The sequence below is a fragment of the Typopeltis vanoorti genome, chromosome 10 (genome assembly GCF_054136105.1).
Source record: "Typopeltis vanoorti isolate ZY-2024b chromosome 10, IOZ_Tvanoo_1.0, whole genome shotgun sequence".
Lineage (NCBI taxonomy): Eukaryota > Metazoa > Arthropoda > Arachnida > Uropygi > Thelyphonidae > Typopeltis > Typopeltis vanoorti.
In genome coordinates this window covers 57,555,215-57,576,173 of record NC_143558.1, presented here as the reverse complement: position 1 = coordinate 57,576,173, position 20,959 = coordinate 57,555,215, and the positions used below count along the sequence as shown (strand labels likewise).

At 36.1% G+C, this 20,959-nt stretch overlaps 1 protein-coding gene across 1 annotated transcript in view; it reads left to right on the top strand.

The window, feature by feature from the left end:
• LOC150102439 (1-phosphatidylinositol 4,5-bisphosphate phosphodiesterase classes I and II-like) overlaps nt 1-20,959 on the top strand; it is a 900,535-nt gene that overhangs the window by 810,582 nt on the left and 68,994 nt on the right. The window contains exon 30 of the mRNA XM_090399636.1: nt 16,978-17,054. Coding sequence (XP_090255762.1) covers nt 16,978-17,054 — 77 coding nt within the window. The remainder of the gene's footprint in view (nt 1-16,977; nt 17,055-20,959) is intronic.

Sequence of the window (20,959 nt, the reverse complement as noted above, 5' to 3'; positions counted from 1 at the left end):
AGTACTGGCTCAGGTACATTAAATGCCATGGAGAGGTTCGGCAAATCTCAAGTGGTTGCACTTGATATCTCCAAGGCATTTGACTGGGTCTGGCACAAATACTTACTAAGCAAGTTGCCATCATTTGATTTTTGTAGTTGGATTGCCAGCTTTCTGTCTGGACGCACACTATGTGTGGTGGATGGTTCCTTATCCTCTCACCATTCAATTAATTGTGGGGTTCTGTCCTCTCACCAACCCTCTTCCTACTATATATCAATGACCCCTACTTCAGCTGATCTCCAACTTAATACACAGTTTTGCAGATGATTGCACTCCTCCCTTTCATTTGATAAACCTTACTCTACACATTTCACCTCAACCTACAGAACTTCAACCACCTGCTCTCAATTCTGATCTCCAAACCATCATCCAATGGGGTTTAGATAAGCTTATCAATTTCAATGCTAATAAAAAAACACAGTACTGTTGTTATAAATGTATTTGTTTCCTTTTTTTAATTTATTATGGCATTATTTAAGTAGGGAACATTACTCTCTGGTTCCCCTTTATATGCCCTATCGATACTCAAAATGTATCAATTCTGTGGCCTATCAATTCTGTGGCCGTCACTTAGATTGCCCATGTGTGCGAATTCGATAAACAAAGAAACTGCCCCTGAATAGAGCCAATTCCTTTATTGAAAATCTGGAGCTGTCTCCTCGTTGGGTTCTGGAAAATTTGTTAATGCTGTGCCATCCAGAACCCTTAGATCAGAAAAGCTTCTTAATCAAGGAGTGAACTCTCAGAGTGACACACGGTTATACAATTTATATAATAACAGTTTCCAAGTTAGCTAAATCCCTTGATTTAAACTCTCATTGCAGTCGTGGTCTTCCCCAAATAATTAGTTCCACTCAGGTTCTATTTTGATGAGTGGTGCATTGGATTCATACATCAGGCAATTTGTTAGGTAAAAGAAAAAGGGTTTATTCATCAAACTATCACAATACAGATTTACAAGACTGGTCATATGACTAAAGTAAATCTTTCTCCTAAGTTAACAGACTTAACTATACAATACTTCAGCATTCCTAGTTGAATTCTACCACAAAACAATATTAATTATGAATCAATTCATTGATTTCCAACAAGTGGATCTACAATTTCTCTCAATGTTTAACTTATCAAACTTCAAGCATTACTAACTATAACATACTATATACAAATTATCACCACACTATGTCAGAATTCACTCTCAGAGACAAAACATTCTGGTATCAGGCTAAGCCCTAAAGTCCTGTTTCATATCTTATATAGGTCCCATTAATGAATAATTTTGCATCATTACACACAAAATTCTTTTATACACACAAGGGATATTAAAAGATTCTTATGTTACCAGGACCTTCGGGCTTCATCGGGTCTATCTCTCGATCCTTACAATTCTTTCCACAGCTCACTCCTTCTTCCTCACAGTTGTATTTCCGATGGGCCAGCCTGGAACTCACAATCAAGAATCCGGTCCTTCTCCTCGCATCTCCTGGGAAAATCCTGCGTGCAACATCTCCGTGTGTACGTGACTGTCGTGGGGCATGTTACTAATTCGAATGTCTCATTTGCAAACTTTGAACTCACTTTTACATACTAACATAATTCTCATCAATTTTTAATTTTTCTTCCATTGTTAAATTTACAAGAACAGGTAATATTATCTTACATAGAACAGTTCAATATTAAAAGCGTTTATTTAAATATTTTTCAAGCAATTAACATCTCTACTTATATACAAGTATTTCTCTCAGTGATTTGATGCTTGTTAAATCCTGAATGAGATATTTCACAACGAAATCTCTTCATTCAAGATTTAACACTGTCTTATTTTTCATAAAAAAGAACCATTTTCTCCAATTTTTTTTTTTTTTTTTTTTTTGACAACACCCAAATTTCCAGACAATTTGATATTTCTGTTCTTGGAATTACCCTGACATCAAGCCTCTCCTGGCATAAATACATCACAACCATTGCATCCATAGCTTCTAAAAAATGAGGATTCCTCTTTCACTCAAGATGTTACTTCACAGCTGAGCAGTTGTTAACCTTATACAAATCACAAATCTGCCCTACTATTGAATACTGCTCTCACATATGGGGTGAGGCCCTCAAAATGCTTGACTCAATACAGAGCAGATCAGTTACATTTATTAATGACCCATCTCTTGCCAACTCACTCCCCCCCCCCCCCTTACTTTTGCACAGACGATTGGTTTCTGTAATATGTGTGTTCTGGACTGGTTATTACTAACACAATGCTCCAACATAAAGATGTGCACAAATTTACATGAGGAGAAGAGGCAAGGAATAAGAAAAGTCTCATTGACTATGTTATTGTTGATAGTGATATTTTCTCTCTGGTGCAGGACACTAGAGTGTACAGAGGATTTGAAATTGGAAGTGATCACCATTTAGTCTTGAGCAGGATAAGTTTGAATGTCATATTGAAAAGAAGAACATGTAAGAAAGTTTAAAAAGAATAAAAGTTGAGCAGCTCTCAGATGTAAACTGTAGACTAAAATACACAAACATTATTCAAGAAAAAATGAAAGAGTTTGAAAACAAGAACCAAAACTTGGAGAGCCACTGCCAATCCCTGAAGAAAATGTTGATTGATTCAGCTAGAGAGGCATGTGATGAGGTTGTCTGCAAAGATAGAAAAATCCTTGGCCGACACAGGAAGTTAAAGAGACAGTGAAGGAAAAGAAGAAAGCATATCAAAAATTCCTGGCAAATAAGTCATCTTGTGTTCTTAGGGAATACAGAGACAAATGTAAGAAAGCTAAACATTGCATAAAACTAGCTAAACAAAAGTCATTGGAAGACTTTGGTAGGAACATAGAAAATGAATATCAAGAAGGTGGCAAAATATTCTGGAGGTTGTTGAAAAGCTTAGAAATGGAGAAAAGAGTGCTGTAAAAGGAATCAGAGATGATAAAGGTGACTTGAAAACTGGTGAAAAAGATATCCTTGATGTATGGAGTAATTACTTTGAAAAATTGCTAAATGAAAGAAGCTGTGATGACAGCACAGTATTAAAAAACACTTAACAGACATGCAATCAGGAATACATATCGATACTTGAAGTAGAAAAAGCCTGAAATGTGGAAAGGCAGTGGGTGTAAATGATATTCGACCAGAAATGCTCAATTATGGAGGTATAAAAGTCTTACAGTGGCTGCACTGCATAGATCAGAAGACCTGGACAGAAGGACGAATTCCAGATGATTGGAGTAGAGCTTTCACAATATCCATATATAAAAAGGGAAATAAAACTGAATGTGAGAATTACAAAGGTATTTCTCTACTGAGTGTTCCAGGTAAGTTTTATTCAAATCTACTTGAGAAACGGTTGAGAAGGATTGTGGAAGGGAAGCTTGGTGAAGAACAAGCTGGATTCATGCCAAATAGAGGCTGTCAGGATCAAATTTTCATGTTATGACAAATAGTTGAGAAATAATGGGAATATAATAAAGATCTGTATTTAAGTTTTGTCGATCTGGAAAAGGCATATGACAGGGTGCCAAGAGGGAAGCTGTTCAAAGTGCTACAGTTGTATGGTGTCAATGGAGCATTATATTATATCAAGCAATATTTAGTCTTTATTTGAGTTGTAAGTCAGCAGTTAGAATTGAAGAAGTACAGGAGGATGGTTTTATGTTAAATCTGGTATCAGACAAGGATGTACATTATCCCCTCTGTTATTCATTATCTATATCATAGATGGCCAACAGCAGGCCCATAATGTGATTTTGTGCAGCCCGCGGCAGGATAAAAACTATATTCAATTATATGTATTATCAATTTAGGTATTAGTTTCAACCGCAGATTTTCTGATTGATATACTAGTTATTCATTATTTCTGATGATGGAAATAATTTATATTCTCAACACGGAATCAAAATCGCTTTAAAAAGATTACTCGATTTATAAAATCTACTGCTTCTCTGTGCGATTCGTAGTAGTGGAAGTGGTAGATTTCTATGCGCTCCAGAGTAATGCATCATTGAAAGTCACTTGCTCTGCTTTGGTTACAGTGATCAGTTTCAGAGACTCAGTATCACAGTCCCCTGGTCAGTTACTTCAGCCTTTGTGTACTACGAGTAAGAAACGTAAGATCTGTGAAGAAAAGAGGTCATTTCAGGAGAAATGGGAAAATGAATTTCTGTTTATAAACAATAACGACAACAAACCATAGTGCTGTGAGTGTTTGCAAGTATTGTCTGTGCACAAGGAATATAACCTCATACACCACTACATACAGCACCATACCGCTAAATACCAAGAATACGTTGGACAAGTACGTATTAAAATTGTATGTAATTTGAAGAGAAAGGTTGGTGCTCAGAAATCTATTTTTACTCAACCAACATCAATACAAAATAGCTCACTCTTGGCATTGTTTGTTGTAAGTGCAGTGATAGCAAAAGCAAAAAAAATCATTATCTGATGGTGAATTTGTAAAATACTGTTCTGTGAAAATGGCACATGCATTTTGGGGAAGATAAAATTGCCAGTGAGTTTGAAAGTGTCCCACTATCAAAAAAACTGTAACAAAAAGAGTTGAGGAAATAGGTTCTCGCATATTAAATAAATTAAAAAGTGTTATTACAGATTCAGCTTACTTCTCATTGGCTCTGGATGAATCAACTGACGTAACTGATACAGCTCAACTTCTAATTTTCATTCGAACTGTTTCCAAAGACTTTGTTATTAATGAAGAGCTACTAGTATTAGAGTCATTGCATAACACAGCCAAAGGTCAAGACATTTATGATGCAGTTATGAAGGTTATAAATGGTACTAGTGACATCAACAATCTCACAGCTATTGTGACAGATGGCTCCAAATCAATTATTAGAGGAACACGAGAAGTACTCAAACAGGCTTAGTTGGCTTACTAAGGAAGGCTGGAATCAATTGCCCTTTATTGCACTGCATTATACATCAGGAGGCTCTGTGTGGTAAAATTCTGGAGATGGGGGATGTTATGAAAACTGTAATGAAGTGTGTGTGAATCTAATTAAGGGCAAAAATCAGACCTTGACACACACTGCAAGTTTCTTTCTTTTCTAACAGAAATGGAGGCAGAATATGACGATTTAGTGTTGTACACAGAAAAAAAAAGCAAAAAAAAAAAAAATTTTTTTTTGCTTTGAGAAAGGAAATAAAACATTACTAAAATTAAGGGAGCTTATTAGCTCTTTATACTTAAGGAAATAAAACATTTTTTTAGAGGAACATGAGAAGAACAAACAAAGAACTAATCACAAAACTATATGATCCTCATTTTAACAGCTTACTTGCTTTTCTAACAGACATCACACACCACATGAACTCAATGTGAAGTAACAGGGACGTAACCAAACAATGTCATATTTAGTTGGACACCTAGATCGGTTCATTAGTCGACTGAAGGTTTTTAAATTCACCCTAGTCAGAGGAAACGTGGTACATTTCTCTTCCTGCAGGGAGTTGATGGAGGAGAGCCATGTTTGACTTCAAGATTTCTATGCCAATGTTAGACCAACTTTTGGAGCAATTTTCTGACTTCAGTGACATGCGGTCACAACTGGCATTATTTAACAACCCAATGAAATGCAACATTTCAGAGCAGCACGACACTATTCAGTTGGAGTTGTATGACCTTCAAAGTGACCCCTTTTTCCAGTCAAGGGTAGAGATAGGTATTGACTTTCGGAAACTGGTACCAAGGGGAAAATATCCTACATTGAGTGATTTCAGCTTGAGAGTGGCACGCGTTTGGAAGCACAGATATATGTGAATGCACTTTCTCAACTATGAGGGTGGTTAAATCGTCACAAAGAAGCTGACTGACTGATGACCACCTTCAGGATTTGTTACGAATATCATCATCATTGTTCAGAATCGACTTGGATGAATATGTTGCTGCACATGAACTCCCACAGTGTTCTCATTAAGTTGTGTTACATGTACAAAAAACGAGAAATATGTAATTAAATTTAATTTAACAACTGATATCTAAATCAATCAAGTATGTTATATTGTTCTCCCAGTAATAAAATGATTTAACAAATATAGTAATTCAAGACATATAACTGTGCTTGAAAAAAATGCAGAGTTTATTTGTATTTAAGTGCTGTCTAAAAGTGTGCAGCCTGTGATGCTACCATTCATCATATATTGGCCCTCATATAGAATGAAGTTGGCCATGCCTGATCTATATGGATCACATTATGAAGGAAAGTGGTATTAAATCTGATATCAAAATTGGATATGTTAATATGAGCTCTTTGCTTTATGTGGATGATGTTATACTTCTAAATAAATCTGCTACAAGTCTGCAAGATTCCCTGACTAAATTGAATAACTGTTGTAATAGATATGGAATGGTCAGCAATAACAAGACAAAGTCAATGAAAATAGGTGCATTGAAAATATCAACCATAGAGCAAGTAAAACATTTCAGCTACTTAGGCATGATTTTTAGTGAAGATGGTAAATTAAATATGGAAATAGACAACAGCATTAATAAAGCTGGTATGGTAGGAAGTCAACTGAATAAATTTACGTGTAATAAGAGAGAAATTAGTCAAAACACTAAATCAGGTGTATACAAGATAGTGTTCAAAACAATTTTAGCATATGGATCTGAGAGCTGGGTTAGAAATAAAACACTTGACTAGAGACCACTGATATGAGAGTCCTGAGAAAGATTAGAGGCGTGAACAGATGGCATCTGTGGCAATATCATATTAAAAATGAGGATATTAGGAAAGAACTTGATATTGTCAGCATCCAGGAATTCATTAGCAGAGCTAATCTCAGGTGTATGGTCACTTAAGCAGAATGGGAGAGGAAAGATTAGCAAAACAAGTGTTCTCTGCCATGTTGACAGAAAAAAGACTCAGAGAAAGACCAAGATATAGGTGGATTGATACAGTAAAAAGTGCCTTAGAAGATAGAAATATAAGATCTAATAATGTTGGAGTCTTGACAGATAACCGATTGATTTGGAGGAAAATTGTAGATAGGAAGTTAGTAATGGTGTAAATTTTTCATGCAGTACTATCATATCCTGTACACTCCTTGAGGGTACATATCAGAAATTTGATGATGATGGTGTATTCTACAAATATTTCCATGATAAATGTTCATCTGAAATAGCATCAATAATTCTGTCAATTAGTACTAAGCTTGTTAGAACACGTGCAGCTGCTGCTCAACATCCCTTCACAGTGCACCTTGAAACCCATAGAACAAGTTTCTTTTCTCCTCCTTCATCCCTGCAACTGCTGTACTGTGGAACAGTCTCCCCTGTTGTGTTATCCAAGGAATACAATATACAGTCATTTAAATCAAATATAAACAAGTTCCTCCTTTCCCAACCCACTACCCATACATGGTGCTAATGTAGTATAGGTTGATTGACCAACCTCTCTTGTATGAGCTCAACATTTAAAAAAAAAAAAAAAAAAAAAAAAAACTCATCCCTATTCTGCATCCTTCACATTACGGCAACATTTTCATCAAGAGAAAGGTGATCTGAACTTCATCTTCCTCTCTGCCAACACTCCTAGATGCCTTTCCTTCTGTACCTCCATAGAATGCAGTTCCACCAGTATGGTACACCTTTTTCATCTCCTTTGCCTTATGTGCATGGCTTGACACTTGGTAACATTTAAAGGACATCACCATGCATATACCCAAAGTGCCAACTTTGGGTATCACATCAGAATTCTGGCATGTTTTTACTAATTTAGCATCATCAGCAAAAAGCTGAATATCTCCTCTCAAACTCTTAACTGTATTGCTAATACACAATGTATAAAAACAGTGGTCCAAGAACCAAACATTATGGTACACCAATTGTTACCTTTCTCTTTCCAGACACAGCACCACATATACATCTTGCTGGTTCACATCAGCTAACTATCCCTATAACTAAACCACCAGTTGATTATACTTCTGCATCCTCTTCAATTTCAACAGTAATTTTTCATGCATTATTATAGCAAACACTTTTGCAAAATCTGAAAATAAAAAATAAAAAAATCACTGAATAAGCACCCCCCCCCCGTCTAGTATACCTCTTACCTTATTATAAAATGTATCTAGGCTACTGAAGCAAGACCTTCCCTTAACAAACCCATGCTCTTTGGAAAGATTCCCATTCTCCTCAATCTAATTTTGCATTCTCTCTCTATCCTGTAGTATCCTCTTCACTACAGCTGATACACAAAATGGCTTATAGTTTGCCTCTGCTGACTTGGATTCTCCTTAAACAGTGACTGTTTTATCCTTCTTTTCATTTTTAGGGACTTCCTGTTACCAGACTCTGTGGAACAATAAAATGAAAGACATGCTTTGTGCATTCTTTTTGAACAGCTCTGTTCTATATTGCCTTAATATATGTGACGATATCCCATCCAGTCTTTCAGAACATGTGCTGAAAGTGTATTTGAGAGACAATATAGTTAGTGGAATGACCAAGGCTATGGAGAGAAAAAAAATTGGAGATGATTTGATCATGCTAGTTGAGATCGTGGAATTCAAGATATTTGATCATGGAATTTGAGAATGTTATTAGAAGCACTGTGAAGTGTAAAAGTGTTAAGGGTAGGGTTTTAAGTATAGCCCAGGTATGATAGCAGTTAGCGGAGAAGGTCAGTGATTATGAATAGTGTGAAAGCAAGGATGTATAAAAAGTGGGATCTTGTGTATATTGATCTCTGGAATAAATTTGAAGGTGAGAGAGAGAGCTATTTGCTGACATGATTTGCATCTGACAATGTGTTTCCGAGCATGAGCTCTCACAATAGGTGTATGTTGGATGTATGATGTGGCTTCAAGGATTGTCTTGAAAGACATAGAGGGGGGTTAAGGGTTTGGTCCAGCGAGAGTGTAGAGTGTATGATAGGGAAGGAGTTTAATGAATTCTTGAATCTTCTTTTTCTTCTTCTTCTTTCACTCTGCCTTATCCCATGTTAAACGGGGTCGGCGCACTAATCTTTAACCTTCCTCTTCCAAGTTCTCCGGTCCAGGGCATCCTTCGGACTCCATCCTTTCTCCCTAAGATCCTCTGTCATCTTATCCCTCCACCTGAGCTTGGGCCTGCCTCTTTTCCTCCTTCCCTCCAACTCCATATACTCCACTCGTTTACCAACATACTCCTCACCCTTCCTCTCAACATGTCCAAACCACCTCAGCCTACTTTCTTGTATCTTCTTGCCAATTGGTCCCACCTTAACCGTCCCTCTGATGTAGTCATTCCTTATCCTGTCCTTCTTTGTCACATCACTCATCCATCTCAACATCCGCATCTCCACTACCTCCATCTTCCTCTCTTGTGCTTTGGTTATAGGCCATGTCTCTGCACCATGGAGCATTGCCAGCCTCACCACCATCTTATAGAGCTTTCCTTTCCTCTTACAACTCACTCTCTTGTCGCACAGGACCCCGCTCATCTTCCTCCAATTCATCCAACCGCATGTTATTCGGTGCTGTATTTCCTCATCCAGGTCACCATTCCTCTCGACAACCGACCCAAGGTACTTGAATTTCTTCCCTGAAATTAGCCTTTCACCCTGGAGTCGTATGACGATATCTTCGTCACTCCCCGTTGACATATATTCAGTCTTCACCCGGTTATTCTCATGCTGCTCTCCAATGCCTTTCTCCACTCTTCCAGGATATTTTCAAGCTTCTCTCGGGATGATTCGCATAGAACAATGTCATCGGCAAACAGCATGCTCCATGGTGCCTCCTTCTTGATATCCTCCACTAGTACATCCATGACCAAGTCAAAGAGGTAGGGGCTCAGAGCTGACCCTTGGTGTAGCCCTACGACAATAGGGAACCCTTCTGTCATGCCGACACTAGACCTGACCTGAGTTTCTGTTCCCTCATACATCTCCTTCACCAACCTCATGTACTTCTCCGACATCCCCTTCTTCCTCATACACCTCCATACCTCCTGCCTGGCCACTCTGTCATATGCCTTTTCCAGATCTATAAACACCATGTGCAGATCCACTTGCATCTCTCTATATTTCTCCATCAATCGCCTTAGCACAAATATTGCATCCGTTGTCCCTCTTCCTGGCATAAATCCAAACTGCTCCTCACCAATTTTCGTTTCCTGCCATAACTTTGCTTCAATTACTCTTTCCCATATTTTTAATGTGTGTGACATCAGCTTGATTCCTCTAAAGTTGCCACAGTCTTGAACATCTCCTCTTCCTTTGTAGATTGGGACGAGAATACTTTTCCTCCATTCCTCTGGTATCTTTTCCTGTTGGGCTATTTTACACATAAGATCCCATAACATATCCACGCCCTCACTGCCCAAACTTTTCCATACTTCCCCAGGTATCTGGTCTGCTCTCACAACCTTTCCATTCTTCATTTTTCTCAGTACCCAAACCACTTCCTCTCTACTTATGTCTTACACCGGTCTCTCATTTACCTCTCCATCCTCGCACTTCTCTCTCTTGGATTTTCCTCATTTAGTAGTTTTCGGAAATATTCTTTCCATCTTCCTCTGATTTTGTCCTCGTCTTGTAATACTACTCCTGAGGCATCCTTTATCTGCTTGACTGATGTTATGTCTTTCGAGGCCTTATCTCTGGCTTTCGCTATTCTCAACAACTGAGCTTCGCCACCGTTTCTCTCCAGTTCTTCATAAACCTCATCAACTGCCCTGAATTCTTGAATATGCCTAGTAAAATGGATGATAAATTTTCTGACTGATGTGAGATTGGGAATCCAAAATCATGGAAACTAGAACTCTTAGAGGAGGATGCACATAGATACCAATAAAGCAGATGAGTTTATGGGTAGACAAAATAAGTTGGATTTAGTTTGTGATATAGGAAATTGGAATGGGATGATTCAGTACAAAGTGTTGGGGTAGGGCCAACGAAGCAGCTAAGTTTTATGCATACTAATGAGAGAAACATTCAGAACAAGAGGGAGGAGTTTGGGACATTAATCAGCTCTTCTTGGCCAAAAATTATTGATATTAGCAAGACATGACAGAAGATGATATAGTAATTTGTTTAGAATATGAAGGCTATAGTATTTCAGAGTGAATAGAGCAAACAAGATTGGAGAGGGACTATTAATGATGGTAGCAGATGAATTACAGCCAAAAAGAGTAACAGCTCAACAGAAGATCAGTGAAATGGAAAGCAGTGCATTTGAGGCCATCTGGTGTGAGGTAGAGGCTAACAAGACAAAATATATAGTTGGTTGCTGCTGTAGACTAGGGAATGCAAGGAAGGATGAATAAAGTAGGAATTAATTGGATGAGTAACATCATTAAGCATGAGATGCTAAAAAAATAAAGCCTTGTGGAGATCATTTAAAGAGAAAGGTGATCAGCACTCTCATAAGCAGTATAAAGCTCAGGCCAAAAGGGGTGACTAGTATAGTAATGAAAGCAAAATCAGAGTACAAAATGAAATTAGCTGAGCAAGCCAAATGTAATCTGAAGGAGTTCTTTCAGTATGTGGCAAGTAAAAAGGAAGAATGACTATGGTAGAATAATTTTGCTGAATGATGATATTAGGAGGTGACTGAAGCAAATGAATTACTGCTTGATCACTTTGCAAATGTATATCGTCCAGGTGGAAATATGACAGTAACAGATAGTCAAGACTGATATTGAAATAGAGGTAGATGAAGCAGAGATGTACACACAATATTACAGAACCTTGATGGAAATATAGCTATAGGAATAGATGGGATATCAGCTGGCATATTATGAGAATGTGCTGGAGTACTGACAGCACCTTTGACCAGATTGTTTAATTTGAGTCTCATCTCTGGTAGAGTTCCAAAGGAATGGAAAGAGGGTAAAATAATTGCATAAAGGAGGCTCCAGGACAGAAGTAGCAAATTATCAATCAATAATTATGAAGGCTAGGGATTTGGAGGTAATAGTTGACTCCAGCAGGGTTAACGTTCAGAGGCCATATTGCAAAAGTGACTAAAACAACTCATAGGATTACCTGGTTATTGAAGAACACAGAGATAAAGCCATTTGGCTGGAGAGCAGATGTGCTAACCACTGGGCCAACCAGGCCGTCAATATGGTATATGGAATGTTCCTTATATGGAACCGTGCCGGTATATGGAATGCTCCTTATAAGGATAGATTGAAGATTTGTGGGTTACAGAAATTGGCAGCTAGGAGGAAAAGCTGGGATATGACAGAGACATGTAAGTCTCTGTCATATCCTATAACCTATATGTCTAGTTAAAGGTTTTTCCAGGGATGATCCCTAGTTCTCCACAGATTAGTCTTGTACTAAATTTTTCAGTACAAGACTAATCTGTGGAGAACTAGGGATCATCCCTGGAAATCAAGAAAGAGTTTAGTTGGCTGCTAGATTTTTTATTGGGATGGTGGTGAATGAGTGAAATAGGTAGCTAGAGTCAGTTGTGAGTGCTGTGTCCGTGAATGAAGTTCAAAGCCAAGTATGATAGTGTTGTACAAATGAAGATTAGTATTTGGTTTTCATAATGTTAGTAGACCTTCAGCGATGAGTCTAAGGATTCCATGGAGGTATCCCAGCTTTTCCTCATATCTGCCAATATTCCAGCTTTTCCTCCTGTCTGCCAATTTTTATAACTCACAAATCTTTAATCATCTTCAATGGCCAAAGAAATCAGCACAAAGGTTACCATTTTACAAGCAGTACAGTTTGTTGCACTTAATTGGCGAGAATTCAAAAAACAATTCAAAACTGCTTTGCTCATTGTAGTTTTAAGAATTCAGACCACGAAATGCCGGAGATGACTGATAATAAAAATGAAATAATTTTGGAACTGCAACACATCAGAAACTTTGAAGAGTTTTTATGCATTAACAATAGCTTTCAATGTTACAATGAAAAATAAAGATTGTGAGGATGCAATTGTTGAACAAATTGCAACAAAACACCTAAAGACCCCAGAAGACAAGGAGAGAAATGAAGATGACACACCCAGTACCATCAACAGAGTGTTGCATGGACAGGTGTAGCCATGAGGCAGCCTGCTTCATGGCATGGCTTAATAAGGGTGCTCGTTCAGCCATATTGCGACAGGCGCCATCACTATGCTAGCAATTCCTGTTAGCATAAGCAAGTGCAGAAAGAAGTTTTTCCAAGCTTAAATGATTAAAAATTATTTGCAAACAGCAATGACCCAAGAGAGATTGGTTGATCAAGCAACTATATCGATAGAGGCGGACATAGCTTATAATTTAAATTTAGAAGTGCTTATAAACAGTTTTATTGTGCAATATCCCCATAGAGCAAACATTTAATTAATATTATTATGTAATCATTTTGCATTAACGTTTCTCTTGTAATAAAAACAAAACAGCAATTGGAGATTTTCTTATATTTTTGCCTTATAATCCATCAGAGCAATATTTAATTGTTTACTTCAGGGCACGATCTAATCTGGACGGCCCTGGACACATCTGAACATGAGCGAGTGACTAACCAGGAAGCCAGGAAATTTATTGCAGAATTACGATGCTACTTTATGCAAGAAGGCAGTCCTATATCTGAATTAGAAACCCTTGTTGATTTTGTTTATTTGCAGTCTAGATAGGGAACATGTCAGGGTACACTCAATAAATTTCTCCAATATGATTGTTAGGGAAAATATGCTTCTTTGATAGAAACTATATATAATAAACCTTTTTGGGATATATTGACACATATGTTGCACGTTTATTTTTTTAAATAAAAACATGGTTAACAAAGGTATACTGACAGTTTGTCTATTTTTAAATATTTTTAACTTAACTTTTAACTGTGATATTTTAGCATTTAGCATTTCAATAAAATTTCGCATAACTGGGGCAGCTGCTTAATTGGGATGTGTCCCAATAGACCAGAATCTGTGTGTGTGTGTGTGTGTGTGTGTGTGTGTGTGTGTGTGTGTGTGTGTGTGTGTGTGTGTGTGTGTGTGTGTGTGTGTGTGTATTATTTGATTATTTTTTTACTTAGGCTGGAAACCCTGCTCTTAGATACCAAACAAAACTTTTTTAAGGAACTCCGGGCCTCCAATAAGTGCAACAGTAGTCTTACCCTGGAATGCATGAGAGAGAGAGAGAAGATAGCATTTGATAACTAAAGAGATAAAATAATACGGTCATTAAAGCCATATGGCCCCTTTCTGATATAAATTATTATATCTAAATATTAAAACAAAGGGGCCATATGACTCTCAATTACCATATTATTTTATACCTTTAGGTATCCAATGCTGTTTCCTGTCTCTCTTTCAAAAATGAAATGAAGGCATGAATTGTAAAAATAAAATAAATAAATAAATAAAATTACAAATTAGAGTTCCTCCAATTAGTCATTAGATACTTTATGTACTTGTACATAAATGTTAATTTTTTTTATAATAAATTTAGTTTAATCCTTTATCCAAGTGTAAGCAAACAAAATTTGTGCCTGAAAATATCTTCAGGACTGAATATGGTGTTGTATTACCTTACTGGGGTAAGGCAGTACAACGCTGAGCAACTCACAGCAAAGGTGGACCAAGCTACCATCACTCCTATTCCAGTATCTCTCCCATAATGCAAAACACATCTCCTTGCGGATATGTATAATGTTATGCATTAAGGGATTGGCTACTACCCAGACTAGTTTCGACCTTTATTGAGGTCTCTTCAGTGAGAGCTAGGCCAAGCGGTGGAGATACCAGGCAGAAGCAATAGCGAGGTCATCTTTACCTATAGGAGTTGCCAAAAGGTGTGCCACCTTTTTTTATTAAATTACTCTGGATTTAGAGAAAGATGTTGAAAGTTTATTTTTCACTTGGTTAAACTATAATAAATTTAGTTTAATCCTTTATCCAAGTGTTAATTTTTTTTTCTTTTTAAGGATTCTTTTATTTTTTACTCTCCCATTTGCCATTGTCATATGGCACAACTCTCATGATCATAAAAAAATTATCATTATTATTATTATGTGATACCTCCAGGGAGTCCAAAGACTCATCGAGGGAGAGTGTGCCAACAGCGTCAAACAATTGATCCCTTCCAACTACTAACTGGGCTCAAACTTGCTTAATTTTTTGCTGAGCCATTAGTAGCAGAGGCTCTACCATTTGTTTTGATAAGTGGATGTTAAATACTGTGAAAGATACAAATAAATAGATAAGAAAAAATAATTGTAGTTTTCTTCATTTGCAAAAGGCTGTGTGAGCTAGAGGGATGAAACTAACAGAATGGGACCAATTTTGCTTTATAGCTATTTGTCAAGAGTATATCTCATAAAAATTTCAAATTTTTATGCAGTCCCACATAACTTTTTTTGCACTTCAAAGTCATCTCTTATAATTTTTTTTGCGAACTTTGAGGCAGTTTTTTTTTCATAAAAGAAAGACTTCAATCAAGGTGATTTTCACCATATGTGTGTATATATATAACAATTCAGACTTGTGGATTCAGCCTAGAGCCTGCATGCAGAATAGAGTACAAATTTTAGGAAAAAGAAAGCAGGTAGCTGCCATTCTGAAAGCACGGTGTTTAAAAATGCAAATAAGAAATCTTTTTAAAAATGCTCACCTTGAGTGTTAGGTGGGAGTAAAAAATAAGAAATTGGACAATCTTGATATATCTGTAATTAATTTTAAGTCTTCCTAAATTGAAAATATTCTTATTTATAGAGATTTATGCAACATACACGTAGAAAAAAATAAAGAATTTTATTCAAAAACGCCTGTGTATTTCATCCATTGTAGCATGGACATCATGAGGAAGAATCATTTAACTACATTCAAAATGTGAATTATAAGAATGTGTCATGTGGCATGTGTTTACTAGCTTGTATCTCAGTCAAAGCTGAGTTGACTAGATTACACTATAGGGGTCAAAGGAAAAATTGTAAAAGTTTGTGCAGATCAAAAAAAAAAAAAACATTATGAATAATTAATAATCAGTTAAGGTTTGGACAATTTTCAAGAAAAAGATGATCAAATTTGAACCTGCTAGAATGAAGAATCTTTGTCTGGTTCCAAAGAACTCTGTGCCTAGTGTCAAAAGCATGAAAAGCATGGCTAAACCTATCGGGTCAGATTTCAAAAATGCAATATAGTCTTAATATTCTTGGATTCTTATCAAAGCTGAGTAGTCAGTATATCCAAAGTAACAAATATGACATGAGCAGGGTACTTGAAAGACACCTGGTAAGGAAAGAGAGAGAGGTGTAGCATTTGTAAATGATAAGGGGGGAAAAAAAAGTTTCCAAGTTGTTTTGAAGGAGGTATATAGATTGAATTTATGAAGAATCGATGCTATTTGTTCAGGGATTCTTTTAGAGTATTGAAATTCTTTTCACATCAGATTGTAGTCTAATCTGTGGATGGTAATTATCAATAATTATGTGAATAGTAGTTTGGCTGTATCCATTAGACAAATTGCTTTTAATTTTAATTAATTCATCAAATAAAAGGGATTCAGAAGTCTAGAAGATACGTATGAGCTCTATGTACAAGACTTTTGATAATATGTATCTTCTGCAATGAATGATGGTGTGAAGACAAGCAAATGTATCTTTCAGGTAAAGATTGGTTTCTGATAAACCAAAAATTCCATGACTTGCAAGATTTCGAATTATTAAGGTCCAAAAAGAGTAGATCGTTTTTGGATTCTTGTTCAATAGTGAACTTGAATATGACCAGACCACAAAGATATCATCAACAAAATGCAGCAAATTTAAATAAGCTAAAAATATTCTGTGATTCACTGAATAAACATGGGGAAATTCCTTCCCTCTTAAAGGATCTCATAGCTTTGGTAAAATAATTCACTTTTATCAATATACAAAATTATGCAGTTTCAATTTAAATTTCAATTTGATTTCACATGAAATAACCCATAAATATGAAACATTCTTCTGTGTCTTGAACTTATTTATATAACTTTATTTTTCTTGTTCTTAGATATACAATGCACTTGAAAAGGCTATGCGCTTATCACAGGATGCTCAGATGGAATATTTGAAGAGTTTACATGATAGGTGAGTTATGTCTGTCAATGAACATAATGTAAAGAAGAAAAAAAAATCCATCACAATTATCATGTTCTATTATATGTCCATAAAAAAGACATTATGACAGTCTTTTTTTATGGGAGTCCTCCCCATAGAATATTGTTAACCTGATGACATTAGTACTGTGAGTTAGTTATATAATCCAGAAATCCTAATCTAGAGATGAAGCAAGGAACTTTTTTCAAGCCTTCGATTGCAGGATGGTGATCTAGCTTTAAATCCACCACTGAAGATACTACCAAATCCATGCCTGAATGAGATTCAAACTATGAACTATTGGTTGGAGAGTGAAAATAGTATGTACTGTATACAATTCAACCAGTTATGTTGGAATTCTTAATGAATATTACATAGCTAATTTCCAGTCTTTATTTATTTATTTTTAATCTATATTGGTCTATTATTTGTCAGGTCTCTGATTTGATCATGCTTACATTTTGATCTTCTAAAGTGTGTCAATCCCAGAGTTGATCAAATGTAGATCTAAGTGCCATCTGTTTTAACTCCTCCAAATGTTCCTTACAAATCTCATTATGAGTTGTCTCCAATCTTTGATCACCTCTTTTATTTCTAACCCATCTCTCCAATCTATATGTTAAAATTGTCTTTTGCTGATTTATTCAGCTTGCTTTCACCCATGACAGCTCTACTAATTTCGTTACTTGTTTCCATGTTTAGTGTGCCATCTTCACTAAAAAGTGGCTGAATAGCTAGAATGTATTTAGATACTGTCTCAACTCAAATTTTTTCCTATGGAATGAGAAAATCTGCAAACAACTATCTGGCCTTGCAGTGGGAAGCCCTCTATCTCCTCCATGTGCTAACTTATTCATGGAAAACTTTGAAAAAATGTTATCTACAAATCCTAAACCGTCACTTTAGTGGAGATATGTAGATGACACATTTATAATATGGAAACACAGTGTGGCTGAGTTACACGATTTTCTTTCATCTATTAACTCCTTTCATCATAAAATTAAATTCACTTTAGAACTTGAAAATGAAGGAAAATTACCTTTCATAGACATTCTAATTTCAAAAAGAGCAGAACGAGGCATCTTTCTCTCTCTTAACGTATACTGTAAGCCCACTTATACAGGCCGTTATCTACATTTTTCTTCATTGCACCATATATCGATAAAAATTAGGTATTGTACATACGCTGAAAAGAGAACGATCTTTATTATAAGAGATGAAAGTACTCTAAAAGAAGAATTACATTCTCTTCTCCAACTATTGGTCAGCAATGGATATTCTAAAAAAAAATGGTATAATGCATACTATTCTCTACTCCCTGTGCACAACTGATCCATGACATTCACTACAGAACCTCAGTTTCCATCCTTTATATTGGCAAACGTTGTCTAAAAATTGCCACCCTCCTGAAATCTCACGACATAAGAGTGGCCTTCAAACCCATTGTGACTGTATGAACTCTGTTATACTTGCCTAAGGACCACCACCCTTTCAACAAACATCCTGGAGTTTACAGTATTCCATGTTCTTGTGACCTTAACTTACATAAGACAAACATCTAGAATTGTAGAAATAAGACAAAAGAAGCATATTGGAGACATCAGTAACAACAGAGAAGACAGCTCAGGCCTGGCATTTCATTTCTCCCACACTCACCACAATATTGAATGGAACAAGCATGCATTACACAGAAGACAACTTCAGTGCTTGCAACATCAAAGAGGCTACTATGGCAATCCACTCACAAGGCACACTCAAAAACCAAGGAATGATTTTATGTAACATTTGGAAGTCACTTATTAGATCTTTTAACATTGGACTTCAGTTTTTCTGCAAACTATCGTGCACACCTGCTGAACAGTGACTGATCCATGCCAGCTTCCATGCTCCATGTGCTTCTGTTTTTACTTTTAGTTTTGTGTAACAGTTCCTACATATTCAATTTTTAGTTATGTAATAATTCATATTTACCACTTATTGGATATTTGTTTGGTCTTCCTGACCTAGACAAAGCCACTAATGCATGTGGCAAAACTATTAGGTTTAATTAAATAACTATTATGACCTATAAACCCAGTGTTAGTTATTTTTGTTACATTCGTTTTTAGTAGAAAAAATAAACTTACTCATACTTTTTTTTTCAAAATTTTACCTTGAGGCTTGAGGCATAGGTGGAAGAGAGAGAGAGGGGGGGTGGGTATGATCAAGATCTATAAACTGGTAAGAAAAGTTTATGAAAGAGAGATGTAGAAGCTTTTGCTTAGGGGGATAGATGAATGGAAAACATATTGTGGAAGCTAATTATAAATGTTATGTGTGCGAGACTAGATTCTTTGCATGGAGGTTGTGATTGAGGGAATGGTATGCTTTGCCTAGCAATGGTGTTGAGTACACTGACCTTAAAAAAATTCAAGGCAAAATGTGATAGGCATTCTTGCATATAGGAGATCAATATGAATCTTGTAACTGAAGGCCTTAATATTAAGAATGTTGATCCTTTGATCTATAAATAAAATAATGATAATAGGCCGGAAACCTTCAGATCACATATGCTTACAACTCACAGCAAGTTCAGTCATTATGTTCCACTAATATAAGACAGAAACTCTTAAAAGTCTATGTCTTTGCCTTGTTTTGGTAAATTTTTAAGATTCTGCTACACAGTTGACCTAGTAAGGCAAGTGGATAGTATCTCCACAATTCTGTCTGGTCTCTGGAGCAGGGTCTCTGTAATTTCTAATCCTTAACAAACCCATGTGTTACATATTAACAACCTTTCGGATGTGATTATCATAAAGAAAGAAAAAGCCAGCACTCTTTCTAACGCATTGATTTTCTTCAGTGGCAGGCAGGAACCTATGATATTAGGTTTCTGCTATCTTCTAGTTCAGATTCCCATATGAATCTTACATATTAAGCTCACTTACAGCTTTCGTGATAAAAAGCTTTAAATTAGCCAAGCAAGAAAATGGTTTAATTGTAAAATGTATTCTAAAATCTATTTTAAAATCTATAATTTTCTTATTCTATAATTATTTTCTTTTTATTATAATATATATAAATTATAATTTTCTTATTCTAAAATCTATTCTATTTGATACAGTCTTCTCTGAATGTATGTCTTTTATTTCAAACACAAAACCATATTACCATTATTTTCACTTTACACATTTATATTTAAAATAAAACATACATATATTCATGGAAAATAATAGAATAGCAAATGTAATTACTATTCTTACTATTACTGATGTCCAAAATCTAAGGACAAACTACATTTTTGCCTATATGGAAAAATGTCCATGACTACAGACAAATGTGGGCATAAATTTATTGCCAGCATACTAATAAATTATATTACACAAAACGTGTTATAAATTTTATACAAATTAAATTGCAATACATTTTTGGCAAAAGTTACAAATTTCCTAAGGACATAGTTAAGGAATTAATGTACAGTGATTACAGAAAACTATGCGGAGAGACATTTCAGTAAGGAAGATGTCCACCTCAAACTTCGATGCAGCTTTCAAAATGTCATGCCATACTTAACACTGAGTGATTCAGGAGTTTTTGAGGCAAACTGGCCCACTTCTCCTTCAAAGTAAGGATAAGGTTTTGTTTTTCTTAAGGAGAATTTCGAGCAGCAGTACATCTCCTTAATGTGTACAAAACATGTTCTATGATGGGGATCTGGGGAGCATGCTGTCCACTTGATTTGATTAATATCCTCGGTCTTCAGAAGTATCTCCACTGCTCGTGTACAATGTGGTGTGACATTGTCATCCATAAAAATGAATTCTTCACCTACATAAATTCTTCAGAACAATTGAACATCTTCTTCTTCTTCTTTGAGTGCCATCTCCTATCGGAGGTCGGCGACCACCATGGCAAAT